This window comes from Radiomyces spectabilis, assembly GCF_025331425.1.
Source record: "Radiomyces spectabilis strain NRRL 2753 chromosome Unknown BYT42scaffold_9, whole genome shotgun sequence".
Classification (NCBI taxonomy): Eukaryota; Fungi; Mucoromycota; class Mucoromycetes; order Mucorales; family Radiomycetaceae; genus Radiomyces; species Radiomyces spectabilis.
In genome coordinates, this window is record NW_026251934.1 from 969275 (window position 1) to 983645 (window position 14371).

Here is a 14371-nt window from a genome sequence, read left to right on the forward strand (position 1 = left end):
TATCAATGCTGTAACAGGGTGAACATTGTAGAATAACCGTGAACAGAGAGGAGCTGTCTACGTAGGCTTTTCAGTTAAATTGAGTGATATCAAGCAAAAGTGGTACAAGAGGAACACCAAAACTGCAAACTGTAATCATTGCTACATTTAACACCGTTGCCGGGTGTAGCGCGGGCTTGTTCTGTTTTCATGAAGCTTGGGTGGGCCTTGGGATAAATTATCCGAATAACCGAAGCGATAGACGCTTCATTTCTGAGCGCCAAGAACACCAATCAAAATCAACGACCGACACCGGTAATCCGTCAAGTTTTATCCCAAAATAGATCCTTGATCGTCAACTTGAAGCATATGATGTGCTGTTGACCGCGCTCGCAGAACAGAGCTCATCTCCGAACATGCTCTATAAGCGTTAGTGAGCCCCTATCGCGTACATATACAACTAGTAGCCAAAAGAAAAAGAAAAATAATATTCATTAGAGAATGAGGGCCACCGCTTCTGGCGCATTTTAAGAATAGCAGGGGTCAAAGTTACAATGTGTAATTTAAAAAAACCCGCAAGATGATAAATGCGAAACAAGAAGATCTGAGGGAGATACAGCTGAGACATTAGAAACGTAAAATGGTTGGATACCAATATTTTGCAACTTTTGCTTCATCCGCGGAAGTCATAAAATAAAAGGTACGCTAATGGTGTACACACTAATGGGAGTGTTAGCTGGGAAAAAACAATAGGCTCCATGACGGAAGCGGGGGAATAGTGGTAGAGAATTTTTTTGCTCGACTTACGTCGCTTTCTGTCTCCGATTCAGTGGGTCAATTTGTGAATAAGCATTTACTTTTTCATATCAGCGATATGATATGTTGCATGTTGGAAAAATATCCCAGCGAACACTAAAGATAATAAGATAAGCTTATCTGTTATGATAAACCCGTAGTTTTCCAGTCAACTGTCCAGTACATGAAAAAAAAAAAAAAATAAGGCGGAAAATCGTTGTGTAATACTATGTGAACTAGTTATCTCGGTCTTTAGGAGGTAACTTGAGACACGTAGTACAAGCACCCCCACGTGTAGGATATAGATCATCAAGATCGCGCCATCTGACAAAAAAGTAAAACTTCAACTAATTTTTTTTGGGGGAACAACAAAAATAAAAAAAAGGCACCGTAGGCAATGATGTGTTAATGTCATTACATGTAGTTGTTATATAGAAGCAAATGCGCCATCAATTACCGATATTGACATTCAGGTTTTAGGTTCTTTCTTTGATATCTTATTGTATGGAAAAGGGAAAAGATAACAGGGTTGAGCAAAAAGATTGCCATGGAAGCTCGTTCATTTGTTGTTGACATTTGGGTTCAGTTGACTTGGAAGAAAGGTTCAAAGCCAGCTTTTCGAACCAGGCAAAGGGTTGAACCGATTTTCTACATGTTGTGGCACCGTGCATTGGCTGGCTTCAAAACGATAACCATCGCAACAGGGAGGTTGTGGGGACCGGGCGGAGTTACCATAAGGAGTAAGTCCATCAGTGAGTCATTGGAACTAACCAATCAGTAAGAAGATCCTATCAAGAGTATAAAAACCAAATCCTTGGAATCCGCTTCAGGTCGTTTTTTCTTTGTTCTATAGTTCTTTTTTTTTCCTTGTTGTTAGTGGTTGGTTTATCAACTCACAGAAGCGCCTTTGTTCTTGCCTGTCAATCTTTTTAATTATTCTGTTGCCTGTTCTATCCACGTCCGCCTTGCTACACCTCTGAATTATATTTTTTGAAACCCTTATTCTATCTATTATTTGTAACCATGTCTTCTCTCACCGCTTAAACATTTTGCGTACCAACACCGTACGGATTAACAACAGAACAACAACAGAACAACAGAATTTTTTATAACCAACAACAACAACAACGTAGCCCAATCATGGTCTACTTCACTGAACAATGTCTTCTTCGACAGAAGTTAACAAAAAAGACGTCCAAGTCTCGAAAACTCGAATTTCCTTGTTGAACGCGCTTAATACTCAATGATGTCTATCCACGTACCAGCAATTATCGAAAACCAAGAAATGAACGACGATACATTCCAGCAGTTTTACCAATCTTTGACCCCAATGGGTCTAAGCGACGTCAACACCATGGTGGATCAGTGGTGGATGCAAGATTTATCCCAATCTGGTTTCTTGTCTCCCGCCAGCATTTCATCCAGCCCGGAAATTGCCACGCCTCATGATATCTTTTTGAATTCACCTCATCTCAAAGAAGAGTTCGATGCACGTATGACGACTTCAGCGTGCATGTTGAACCAAGCAACCGCACCCAATGGCCAGTCAGTAGCCAATCTCTTCGCCGATTTGCCAGCAGCTTTAGCTGCTCTGGCCAGCGCGGCGCCTTCCAATGTCCCCAGTCCTACCTCTTCTCCTCCAATGCCAACATCGACTTCTCCGGCGGCTGTGTTTATTCCCCAAACCAAACCGGAGCCCATTTCTCATGTGGCCAGCGCTAGTACTCCAGCTTTCTCTGCGAGTCCTGCCAAGTCTCGCAAGCGATCCATCGATCCTGCCGACGAAGCTGCGCTCAAACGCCAGAAGAACACCGATGCGGCTCGCCGCTCCCGTGCCAAGAAAGTCATGAAAATGGAAACCTTGGAGAACCGTGTCGCCGACTTGGAAAAGGAGAACGCGAGTTTGTTACTTCGTGTGGCCGTGTTGGAATCCGAAAAATCCAACTTCCAAACCAAGGAGACCTCCAACGAGAACCGTATCAAGATTCTCGAAGCTCAATTGGCCGAAGCCCACAAAGCCTTAGCATCTCGCTCTTCGTCGTAATTTTTTTCTTTATTTTTATTTGTCTATTTACTTTTTTTATTTTTTCTATCTGATCTTATTTTCATAGTCTTTTTTCTTTTATTTCATTCAATTTTTTTCAGCTATTTTTAGTTTACATGATAGATCATTTTCTTTACATTGTTTTCTTTTCCTGATATCAATAGAATGACTTTTTCTCTACAACCGATATTTGTTTTTTATATGATTTGTATGATTTGATCCTTCAGCGTGCACTTTGAGAGAGAACCTGCCGAAACAACACAAGCGGTTTCGACATTGGATGAAAGCGAAGTACATGATCACTCAGGTACCTTGCAAATTTTTTTTTCCATTGATATGCAATTAATTCTTCAGCACGCATGAACGTTGGCAAGGCTAGCTATGCGTGCAAAATACTGAAGAGGAACGGCCTAAGACCTGTTGCTTGTGCATCTGTGTTCTCGCGTTTATATTCATAATTCTTAACATCTGCCATTTGCAACCCACAATCGGTTGGGACCATAAGCGTCTAGACTTGCCTTGGTTTTCGTGCGTTTAGACCATATAACGGAGGAAGGGCCATCCAAAAACAGGCATATTGGTCGACTTTTGTTACGAAAAAGTAAGAAGATCATTTATTGGCAAGTACCAATAGATTTTACAGGAACGGAGTCGGATCCGATCATCAATTTCAACAAGTACTAATCGTCAAAGTGGTCATATTGGATTCACCCATCTCTGGAATGGCCTACATATGATAGCTGCGCGTTCAAAGATATCCGCACCAGCCATGGTATGCTACGTACAATGATGCAGTAAATACTTTTAAACAAGAGTAAGAACACTTCATGATATTGTATTTTCCTTTCTTTTTTTCAGGAACACTGAATCTGAAGGAGCCGAACTTATCTAGCGTCGACTAAATAGCACTTACTAGATGGCCCAATAAACTGATTTCGCGTCTTTTTTCACGCTTCCAATGTGGCTAGCGTGCCGTTGCCGGGCTACCTTGGAGATGGATGAAGTGTAATTACAACTGATTCAAGGTTGAAGCACAATTTCGAGTAAAGACTATGTGACAAGTTGAAGGTATAATTGTTTTTACATTGCCAATTGATCTTGCTGCTGCATATGAAACATATAGATGCGTCCAATTTCCAATAAGAAAGTGTTATTGAGTCAATGGACCCAGGTAAGCAATTTTTGGTGCCTTGGAGATACATATAAACAGACGCCTAAATCGGCGTGATTTCAAGCCAGAGAAGATTTCGATAAGCACCCGCAATGTGTGTCTCCGAGAACAGATGCAAATAGTGTTTCTACACTATAGCTTCTTGTCTAATTCAATTTTCATCGGATAAGGTCACAGAGAAAATGAAATGAGAGTGTTTGAGTCTATCCAAAACAAAGGTCTGAAAGCGAAACTGTTTTACATTGCCAAGGCGGCAGCATGATTCTCAGCTGAAATCAGGAGCAGTGGTCACATTAGTTCTGCATGAATGGTAATTTAAACTATGGAACGATTCACCGCTCTTTTGCTTGAACAATCGTGAGAGCACCATGGACGCCTTTTCGTTACTATTCGTCTTGTTGTTCCCATTTTCATGGTTCTCAAAGCGAAAGTTATTGGCATGAGAAAGACGTCGCCAAAAAGCTTGACGCACGAATCAAGTAGTACGATGAATGGTGGTGAAATTGCGAACGAATCTGTCGCAACTGACTGGTCAGATTGAACTGTTCTAATTGTCTTGCCATGCTATTCTTCGAGAGTTTCACGGCCTTTTCCCAGCTTCCTGATCGATGTACAATCGGATTTTTTTGATTGGGAATCTGCTGTGCATGTGGATGGTCCAACTTTTGGTTCTTCCTTGATATCCAGGCGGATAGTCGAGGTAATTACTCAGGAAACCATATAAATACCCATCAGTGTTCATTGTGTAATGAACCGTCCTCGTCTCGGTCTCGTTGACGCCTGGGACTTTACATCTTCAATCGTAACTGATATATCACCAATGAACCGCTTTTCTGTCATGCGCTGAATGTTCATGGAGTGTGTGAAAGCGGTTTCTGAGCTGATTTGTTATCTTCAAGCGGAGCCATCGGTTCAACTTGCAGTCCACTCATTCCTGGCTTTTTCCTAATCACTGGCTTCCATGGATTGGTGAACTTGGACAACTGCTTCAGCAGGAGAGTGACGTCGACTAGGGTCAGAAGAGTTTGGCAAATAATCATCATAAGATGGACAAACTGGCAGAGGAATATGCACAACGTCGTTTTTATCGTCGACATCGGGGCTGGGAACGTCTGATCAAAATAAAACGAAAAGATTAGTATGTGATAAGTCTTCATTCTTTGAATGCCGTAGCTTTGATTTGGCGTTCCCTTTCCAAGCGTCGTCGGATGCTTTCTTATTGCCGAGCATGTATGAAAGGTTCTCGTGCAATATGGACACAATAGACGGTCTTCTTTCCGTTCAAGTTTGACACATACTTCAACTAAATAAAAAATACAAAGGTTTGAACTCATGCAATTCAGCTCATTTGATATTTTCGTCTTACCTTCTCCTCTGAAGTTGACAACATACCAGTTGCGATAGTCAGCAACATGACTGGAGCAGCGTTTTTTAAAGACAGAACTACAACCTCTGAATTCCAACCCTCCTTCAAATTTGGTTATATACCAGGACCATTTGCAGTAATACAACTCCAGAGAACAAGACTCATCTGCACGAAAACAAGTCAGACTCAAGTCCTTTCATGCAAACGTGCTGCGACAAAGAGAAAAAAAATATGCTTGCTTTTTGGGTATTTTTTTTTCTTGTGCCAAGAAACGACATAATTTATAAATCTTCGACTTACTAATTTCTGAAAATACTAAATTAAAAAGTTTGATTTGATCTGCCGACTTTTGATTTCAAATTGTGCAGCAACATCATTTTTTGAATAAATGCGACATTGGTTTTTCGGATTCACTATGTGGCAGCAGAAAAAAATGCGTAAAAAAAAGAGGTACCTAGCCGAAACTGAGCGTGAAAAAAAAGGTTTAATTAAAATGCGGTGTGTGAGCCTGAGCGAGAGGAATTGCCAATCTGGGTAGGATGGTATTATTTGCTCTTTTTTAAGCGTCCCCGAAATTTAGGATTTGCTTTGAATGACAATGACACGACGTGTGAATGCGGTCTCTGCATAAAACGACGGCGGGTGTGCAATGGCCCGATCGGAAAGTAGTTAAGCAACCGGAACCAATCTTTGTCTCTATAACAATGGAATCAAGGTTCATATAGATCGTTACCCATGTTCACTGCGTTACACTTTCATGTAATGAACGGACTTGAAAATACTGATGTTAAGTGCAACCCTCCGTAATAAATTGCACCTCTTTTCTTGGAATCTCCTTATTTTTTTTTAACAGCTATTTCTGGGCTTCTTTTCTTTTCCCCTTCTCATCTTTTTGCTTTTTCTCTTTCCTTCCCTTCCCCTTCCTTTTTTCCCTTTTTTTTTTTGACAAAAAAAAGAGTTAATACTTCAATGCGGTACCTGTCCCTTGCGCTCAGTTGCGCCGTTTCTTGGTTCGCTTTGGACGTGGCTACTGCTGAACCGGTTTCAGCTGGTGGTGTGAGTCCTGTTCGCTTACCTTTGCGTTACATCAATCGACAGGGATTGCCACCCTCACACACTATCTGGAAGAGAGCTGCCGATCCCGCCAATAACGCCACCGCCACGGAAGGGACCGCCCTGTTACTCAACGACGTGGAATTATTGGAATTGGCGGTGAACGTACACATCGGCACACCACCTAAACCATTTTTACTGCTTTTCGATACTGGCAGTTCGGATACCTGGATTCCCTCGGCTGAATGTACCGCAAACCGCGGCTGTCTGACAGATCATCATTATGTTACAGCAGAATCGTCCACATACCATGGCACCAATCATACATTCAATATCACTTACGGTACAGGCAGTGCATTAGGTGACTATTTTGTGGATCAAATCACCGTTGGCAATTTGTCGTTACCCGCGCAAGTGATGGCCAAAGTCGATAGCAACCTGGGACCCATTGCAGAACAGAATCCCGCGTTTCCCTATATTCTGGATGGCATCTTTGGTGCAGGATACCCGGCGGGCACCATCATGTTTCAGCATGACCGACAAACTTATTACCCATTCCCTATGTCTCTCTGGAAAGCGAACTTGATTCCAGCTCCCTTATTCTCAGTTTACGTTGGTGAATCGCGTCAATCAGAATGGGTTGGCGAAGTCATTTTTGGTGGCATTGACGAATCAAAGATCGCTGGCGAAATGGTGTACACGGATGTGGTTCCGTATACCTTGAGAAGTACCAATGAAACGATCCATATGCGTTGGAGCGCTTTCGTTCAAGGATTCCAGTATCAGAACAGCACCAACAGCGTCAATTTTAGATTCACTCAAAGCACGCCATTCGTCGTTGACACGGGTTCCAACTTTATTTACCTTCCTGCGGGTTTGGCCAACGAACTAGCAAGAACAATCGCACCGGAAGTCACCGTTGAAGGATCCCATTACATTGTTGACTGTTCTCATCAACACAACACAGATCTTATCAACATTTTCTTCCCTGCTCAAGCCGGTCCTGAAGGTCCCAGTGGCACATCGGTGTACATGAGTGTGCCTGTGTCCAAACTTGTCGGCCAACGAAGCTCCGACGGCAAATGCTTATTTTTGTTCACGCCCTCAAGAAATTTTATTCTCGGCAACATGATCCTGCGCAACTTTGTGACAGTTTACGATTTTGGCAATAACCGCATTGGTTTTGCTCCTTTGGCGCCTACCCCAAAATCAGATAACCGCTTCAATAACGCCCTTTAGATCCAAGAACTGGTCTTCTTACTCTTAAAAACGTTTTACCGATAATTTATTTCTTTTTTTGTATTACTCTATACCATCCAATTTTAAAGTTATCACATCTGTTAAAAAGCTGTATGACTTTTTTTTGGCAGAGATTAACAAAGAGTGTCTGTTGAGTTTAAACTTCACAATTTACATCTCCGATTTTTTACAGATCGGGAATACAAAAATTGAATTTCAGTACACGTAAAAATCAAAGATGAATACAGACCATGTTAGTGAATTCGTTTTAAAAATAAAAAGATCTGTCATTATAGATTATATGATTAAAAATAATATTAAAAGTATAAATATAGAGCTTGATAAACAAAATGAACAAATTCATATAATTGTAAATGATAATAAAAATGTTCAAAATAAAAAATTTAAAATTCCAAAAAAAAGAGATCGAAAAAAGAACAAAAATAATGACGATAATGAAAAGATATTAACACCTGAAAACACTGATACTGAAAATACTGATACTGAAAACACTCATATAGAAGATTCAAATAATAAAGAATATCTAGATAATCATTATGATAATAATAAACGAAAATTAACGCCTAATACCACACCAGATATTGAAAAAAAAAGAACAAAGACCATCGAAAACACTATAATAGATAATAAAATAAAAAATTGGGAAGAATATGAAGCATATCCTGATGATGATGATGATGATAATAATGATAATGATAATGATAATGATAAATATAAAAAGGATGAAATTTGTTTAAAATTATTATATAATATATTAACATATGAAAGAAAGCTTATGGAAGTATATGAGTATCATAAACTCAAAAACGTAAAAATAATATTTGATAAAATTAAAGATGTTTTTATGTCATTTGGATTTGACTTGCTATGATCTCTATTAATTTTTTAGATACATCATTTTTATATCTTTTCTTAAATGCAAATTCTAACAGATAATCCGCATATCCTTTTATATTGTCTTTATGTATTCCAGGCATGAATTTTCGAGTATGTTTCCACCATCCTTCCATTGAGTTTGTATGTGCACCTGTGATTGGATCTTTGAATTGCTTTGAGTGATTAACTGAAAGATGCTCGAATCCAAGAATAGGTTTGACGTTATTATATCCTTTCCAGCAATCAGTTATAATTGTTGTTCCAGGTAAAACGTATTTTTCAATAAGAGGAACTAGAATAAAGTATCAGATATTCATTCTCGAACATAATAGTTGAAATATACTTACGTAAAGTTTCTTCATTTCTATTTTCGACAGGTACAAGGAAAAATAATGGAGGGTTACTATGACGTTCATATCCACCAACTATCCATATTCCCTTTCTTCTTCCTATAAGTCATTATACATAATTACTTTCATATCGTACGATATATAATATATTATATTTACCTCCTTTGTTATATTTTCTTTTTCCAAATTTTGCTTCGTCTATTTCAACAATTTTTCCAGGACCTCCAATTTTATGCTGCCATTCATTTATATCGTTCAACATCCACTCCGATATCTGTTCTTGAAATATGGAAAACCAGTAGCCGATTTTGTTGATGCTTAATGAAAGTAATTCATGAACTGATTTTCTTGGAAGATCTGTACGTTGTTAGTGAATTAAATATATAAAGGTTTCTTTTCAATTTACCTTTTTCCCATAAATAAAGTAGCTCTATCATTTTTCGAGGTGATACCTTGGAGTTTTGAAAAATACTTCCAACAAAAACTCCGTTGACTTTGCGACATTTGTAGCATTTCCACCTGTAACTGTTTGACCATTTGCATAGTCTCATCATATGTTGGCAATCTGTACAATATCCTTTTGATATGATACCATTATTTAACATCCACAATATGGCATCTTTATTATTTTGGATTTGATTATACAGATCTGCATAGTTTTTAAACAACATATGGTCGTGAGATACACAAATGAAGGTACCAGAAGTGTCCACGACAAATATGTAGTCGTTATATTTTATATTCGTACTCCGATAAAAACATTCGCTATATTTGGATGTTCACCTTTTGTTGTATGCTGCCCTTTTTTTTTTTTAATAAAAATGATGCATTCAATCTTCAAAATCAAAAGATACCGCCTCTCAAGTCACTCAATTTGACCATGTCTCTACAATTTTTTTATGCCAACTGTATGACAATTGACCATTTCACATCGTATGCTGTACTGAAGAAAGCATGCCACCAAACTAGCCAATATGACACTTGTTAGACTTATTCGGAAAAAGGTCCCATACTGTAACGAATAATACTATATTGTTGAATTTCTGATGGAAAGGACTCCAAGTCCAGACTGGATAAATCGTGTTTTGACGATGATGATGTATTCCTTCAAGTCGCTACTATTTTGTACATCATCGGGCGCGTTGACTTTATAAGAGAGGACTCGACAATGCAATGCTGGTATTCTATTCGACACGGGCATGTTCAATGCGAACCACGCCTTTGGGTCTAAAACGCGATGGGAAAGTCAATATCTCCCAGATACCACAGGGTCCCTTTCCAAAAGATCTTACCTATCATTGCTATCCGTAGGCACCAGTCCCATACGCTTCACTACATTCATACCATCACTCACTCGACCAAAAATTGTATGTTTGCCTATAACATATGCGAAAGAAAAGTACGTTTAGTCACAACGACAGTAACCATATCTCTCCATGTCCCACTTACCATCCAACCACGGTGTTGGCGCCAGGGTAATGAAAAACTATGATTTAGATCACGTTCAGTACCAGTATCCATCGTCAGCCTATTTCAACCACTCGCCCGAATTTACCTGTGAACCGTTGGTGTTGGGACCTGAATTGGCCATGCTCAGAATTCCTGCTCCAGTGTGCTTTAAACCAGGATGAATTTCATCATCGAACTTTTCACTGAAAAACGATCCGCTGTTAATAGTCTGTCATATAAATACTAAATGCCAAGATACATACCCATAGATGGAAGTACCACCTCGACCAGTGCCAGTGGGATCGCCACCTAATTGGATAAAATAAATGAGTGAAATGATATTTTATAATTTCGGACGTCGACAGCATGAACAATCGCTTGCCTTGAATCATAAAGTCCTATCAACATATCCACATATTAGCTTCTATGATCCTTATATTATTTAAAAAGCGAGGTGAGTTCTTACGGAAATGATGCGATGGAACTGTAACAAAGTAATATATCAAGAATTTCTAGTGAGAATTTGACCATGTCTGTAGATCGCACGATCGTTGCACTTACGCTGACACCATTGTAGTAACCACGCTTTGCCTAACTCATTGCATTAGTCTCTCGGATATCGCTACGGTCAGAATCATAAGATACTTACCAATTCATGAAAGTTCTTGCAGGTTCTGCAAAATCATAAACTGTGAGCTTCGAAATTAAAAGTGAATTACCCTTGACAAGCTTTTACCTAGGCGCATGATCCCAATAGAGCTCAATTCGAATGGTACCCACGGAAGTCTCGAGGACAACACTCTTTTCTTCTTCAGCCATGACGGGAACGATGGTATGGATAGATCGCTCCCAAAAAGTCAACAAGCGTTCATTTTATAGGGCGGAAATTGAATATATGACGTGCGATTTTTGGGAATAAACGGCGCCAAGTCAATCTTCCTTTTTCCCAATTCCACCATGCCATCTTCACCGTCCTCGCGGTCGCACTCACGATCCCGCTCTCGATCACGATCACCTGCACGCTCGTCTCGTCGTGACTACCGCTCCTCTCGTCGACGCTCACGGTCTCGTTCACGATCGCCTCCTCGAAGACGTTATTCACGCGATCGCAACAATCGACGATCGGAAGGCGGGGGTGATGGTCGTCGTCGTTATCAATGGGGCCGACCAGATGAAGAGGAGAAAGAACAAGAACCTAAACCGGAGCAAAAGAAGCAAGAACCGAATTTTGGATTATCTGGGAAACTTGCTGCCGAAACCAATACCTACAAAGGCGTGGAGCTGAAATATAATGAGCCTCCAGAAGCGGCCAAACCTACAAAAAAGTGGCGACTCTACGTATTCAAAGGCGACGAACAAATTGGTAATCTCATAGCTTATCGAATGGATGTAAGCATGTCATTAAAGTACTGATCCCTCTCCTTAGATTTACTACATATTCACCGACAGACGGCTTTTTTGATTGGAAGAGATCGCATTGTAAGCTTTAAAAAAAGTGGAATAAGCCAGTAAGAGTGACCAGTTGATCTAATACAAATTGACTTGTACAGGTCGTCGATTTGCCGGTAGATCATCCGTCATGCTCCAAGCAACATGCTGTAATACAGTTCAGAGAAGTGAGAGAGGGTCCCAACAAGGAGCGACACGTGAAGTAAGTCCCAGTAGCAGTAAATATGAAGCTACCATCCGGAGAAAGCTTATCATCATCTCTCTGTAGACCATTCATCATTGACCTCGAGTCTACCAATGGTACATTCCTTAATGGAGAACAAATTCCAAGTACCCGATATGTGGAGCTGCGAGTCAAAGATGTGCTAAAGTTTGGTCAAAGCACGCGGGAATACGTATTACTCCACAGCGAAATCAACGAATCGTAATAGATCCTCAGCGCAAGGAAGGTTATAAAATAGATGGTACAATAAAACATCCGATTCAATACATTGTCTATTGCCGAGGAAGCTAGCCACATTTTTATTTACAAGACTCAAAGAGTCACATAGCATCATTGTCAATGCTTGATCGATACACAAATCATTACTGCTTTTCGCTTTGTGGTGGCGTTCTCCTCGACCTCTGAACTTCATAGCGACGAGGATATATTTTCCCTTTCCTCAATCCGCAAATCAAGCCTCTGGAAAGCTACGGGAAGAAAGGAAGGAAAACATTGGATTAGCACTTTTTTAGCTCAACCATCCCTTAATTCCTCGATGGGCAATCCATTGGCTCGGCGCGGAGTGCTGAAAACCTGGATTACACTGTCCGCGGTGCCTGATTCCCCAAAAATGGATGAGGATGCGTCATCGCGTAATAAAGTATTTCCGATATAGTCCTTATGTCTGCGCAATGTCTGCGCAGGGCTGGAACTTTTAAAGAAGATGATTCTGAGAGGCACATCAAGGATATGCATGGGATTTCGTAAAGGATAGCTCAAGTACGCTTGAAGCGTTTTTGGCTAAAATAGAACACGGGATGTCCTATGCTGTGAAAACTCCGGCAAAGGCAATTGTAGAAAAGATTCATGGATCGAAGCCCAAGATTTTTACATTAAATTGCATGATTTACTTTATATACATTGAAATAAAAGAAGAAAAAGGTAAAGCGAAAGAGCGAACACAAAGGCGAAACGGGAGGGCGAAATATAGGATGGGATGGATCATGGTAGATAATGAGTGCTCCTGGAAAAGACCGCATTGAGGAAGAACATGGGCAACATGCGAGATAATAATAAAAATGAATAAGAGAGGATAAATGGTAAAGATGGTACGGATAACAAAAGCAAGGGGTACTTAGACGGAACAACGACGCATGAGCGTGGCATCGTGGGCTTGTTCTTCATGGTAAACTTGAGCAATATCCAGGTACGAACCATACGGTTTGATAGAATGCGATTCTGCGAGATGAGCCATGCCATGCAAAGGAGTTTGAGCAGTCGGCATAGGGTTCATGTACATAAAGCCAAGCCATTCTTCGCGTTGCACCCGAGAACGAGAGGTATCCAGGACCACAGTGAAGGGTTGAGGGAAGGCATGGTCTGTTAAAACCAGTTTGGAACGATCGTCGGAAAGTGCCTCCAGTCGTACCTGGTTCTTGTAGTCAAAGCGACACATACCCTTGGATCCATCAGCCAAATCATCTTCGTACCACCAAACAGGTGCCACCGTTCGCCGTATATGTTGGTTAAATTCCAAGGTCTGTCCCTGCATCGATGTTTGTATTTGCTGGTTCGAACCAAGGCTGACGGATGAGCTATTTTTGTCCTTTTTTCCCAATCGATACTTTTTTTTCTTGATAGGTACAAAGGAGAGATTGCAGGAGCCAAGGATACTCGAGTGAAACGAACAGGTTGCCACATTACCCAAGGAGGCTTCCAATGTATGTTGCGCCTCGTCGTCCAACATCAGCCACGTAGGAGGGCCATGATAACGAGGATCCAAGGAACTGTGGTAGTACCAAATGGCTTCCAAAGTACGAAAGATACCACGAGTCATCTGGTGAGGGGCGGTATCCGATGTAGGCGTCAATGGGATAGAACTAGAGGAATTGGATGATAACGATGTAACCGAGGACGCCAAGGAAGACGACGGCGAACGGTCATTCTGACTTTTTGAACTCTTGTCTTTTTGAAGGACACTACGAATTGATAAAGCTTTCATGGTAGATAATATAAATTAGAGTTGCAAAAGGGGGTAGATGCCCGAGAAAGAAATAATAAAAAAGAAACGATAGCAGTTGTCAAAGGGATGTGTCAGGAATATTTTTTGATCATTTTTATATCGAAAAGCACGGATTGGGCGGCGATTGAATTACGTGTTTTTTTTCGGTTCCTTTTTGCCATGGGTTAAGTGGATCGGCTATTCCTTTCTTCTTTTCCATTTCATGCTTCCTGTTCTATATCTCGTGATTTTTAAAAAATGAAAATTATCCTGCCGATCCATGGCTTTTGAACACGAATTGAATGAAAGCCTTTTCCATCCCTTGCCCGGTCGTCATCATATAGCACCACAGCGGCGAAAACTGACTTTGAACAT

General features: G+C 40.5%; 5 protein-coding genes across 5 annotated transcripts; 3 read left to right on the forward strand and 2 right to left on the reverse strand.

Annotated features, from left to right (window-relative positions):
- The first annotated feature begins 1607 nt into the window (after window positions 1-1607).
- BYT42DRAFT_576488 (uncharacterized protein) lies at window positions 1608-3098 on the forward strand. Its single transcript, XM_051569066.1, has one exon. It carries the CDS (start codon window positions 2018-2020, stop codon window positions 2816-2818), a length of 801 nt encoding a protein of 266 aa, XP_051421735.1. The 5' UTR covers window positions 1608-2017; the 3' UTR covers window positions 2819-3098.
- A 3095-nt stretch (window positions 3099-6193) lies between these two features.
- Window positions 6194-7982, forward strand: BYT42DRAFT_576490 (aspartic peptidase domain-containing protein). Its single transcript, XM_051569067.1, has one exon. It carries the CDS (start codon window positions 6325-6327, stop codon window positions 7645-7647), a length of 1323 nt encoding a protein of 440 aa, XP_051421736.1. The 5' UTR covers window positions 6194-6324; the 3' UTR covers window positions 7648-7982.
- Window positions 7983-9697: 1715 nt separating this feature from the next.
- On the reverse strand, window positions 9698-11179 carry BYT42DRAFT_576492 (peptidyl-prolyl cis-trans isomerase-like 1). The gene is made up of 10 exons (XM_051569068.1): window positions 11080-11179; window positions 10993-11017; window positions 10905-10934; window positions 10810-10827; window positions 10726-10741; window positions 10607-10652; window positions 10450-10546; window positions 10344-10380; window positions 10187-10271; window positions 9698-10121 (listed from the first exon to the last, which is right to left on the reverse strand). Exons 1-10 carry the CDS (start codon window positions 11160-11162, stop codon window positions 10079-10081), a joined length of 480 nt encoding a protein of 159 aa, XP_051421737.1. The 5' UTR covers window positions 11163-11179; the 3' UTR covers window positions 9698-10078.
- On the forward strand, window positions 11180-12280 carry BYT42DRAFT_576494 (SMAD/FHA domain-containing protein). Its single transcript, XM_051569069.1, has 4 exons — window positions 11180-11706; window positions 11770-11822; window positions 11894-11994; window positions 12061-12280. Exons 1-4 carry the CDS (start codon window positions 11301-11303, stop codon window positions 12218-12220), a joined length of 720 nt encoding a protein of 239 aa, XP_051421738.1. The 5' UTR covers window positions 11180-11300; the 3' UTR covers window positions 12221-12280.
- Window positions 12281-12812: 532 nt separating this feature from the next.
- On the reverse strand, window positions 12813-14073 carry BYT42DRAFT_576498 (uncharacterized protein). Its single transcript, XM_051569070.1, has one exon. The coding sequence runs from the start codon at window positions 13994-13996 to the stop codon at window positions 13130-13132; it is 867 nt and encodes a 288-aa protein (XP_051421739.1). The 5' UTR covers window positions 13997-14073; the 3' UTR covers window positions 12813-13129.
- Window positions 14074-14371: the final 298 nt, after the last annotated feature.

Bases quoted from the DNA above. Each gene is read 5' to 3' on its own strand.
- BYT42DRAFT_576488 (XM_051569066.1), top strand. From the start codon at position 2,018: ATGATGTCTATCCACGTACCAGCAATTATCGAAAACCAAGAAATGAAC.
- BYT42DRAFT_576490 (XM_051569067.1), top strand. From the start codon at position 6,325: ATGCGGTACCTGTCCCTTGCGCTCAGTTGCGCCGTTTCTTGGTTCGCT.
- BYT42DRAFT_576492 (XM_051569068.1), bottom strand. From the start codon at position 11,162: ATGGCTGAAGAAGAAAAGAGTGTTGTCCTCGAGACTTCCGTGGGTACC. The intron at 11,018-11,079 runs GTAAAAGCTTGT...ATGATTTTGCAG, and splicing joins TATTGGGATCATGCGCCTAG to AACCTGCAAGAACTTTCATG. The intron at 10,122-10,186 runs GTAAGATCTTTT...ATCGCGTTTTAG, and splicing joins CCTACGGATAGCAATGATAG to ACCCAAAGGCGTGGTTCGCA.
- BYT42DRAFT_576494 (XM_051569069.1), top strand. From the start codon at position 11,301: ATGCCATCTTCACCGTCCTCGCGGTCGCACTCACGATCCCGCTCTCGA. The intron at 11,707-11,769 runs GTAATCTCATAG...CCCTCTCCTTAG, and splicing joins CAAAGGCGACGAACAAATTG to ATTTACTACATATTCACCGA. The intron at 11,995-12,060 runs GTAAGTCCCAGT...ATCTCTCTGTAG, and splicing joins AACAAGGAGCGACACGTGAA to ACCATTCATCATTGACCTCG.
- BYT42DRAFT_576498 (XM_051569070.1), bottom strand. From the start codon at position 13,996: ATGAAAGCTTTATCAATTCGTAGTGTCCTTCAAAAAGACAAGAGTTCA.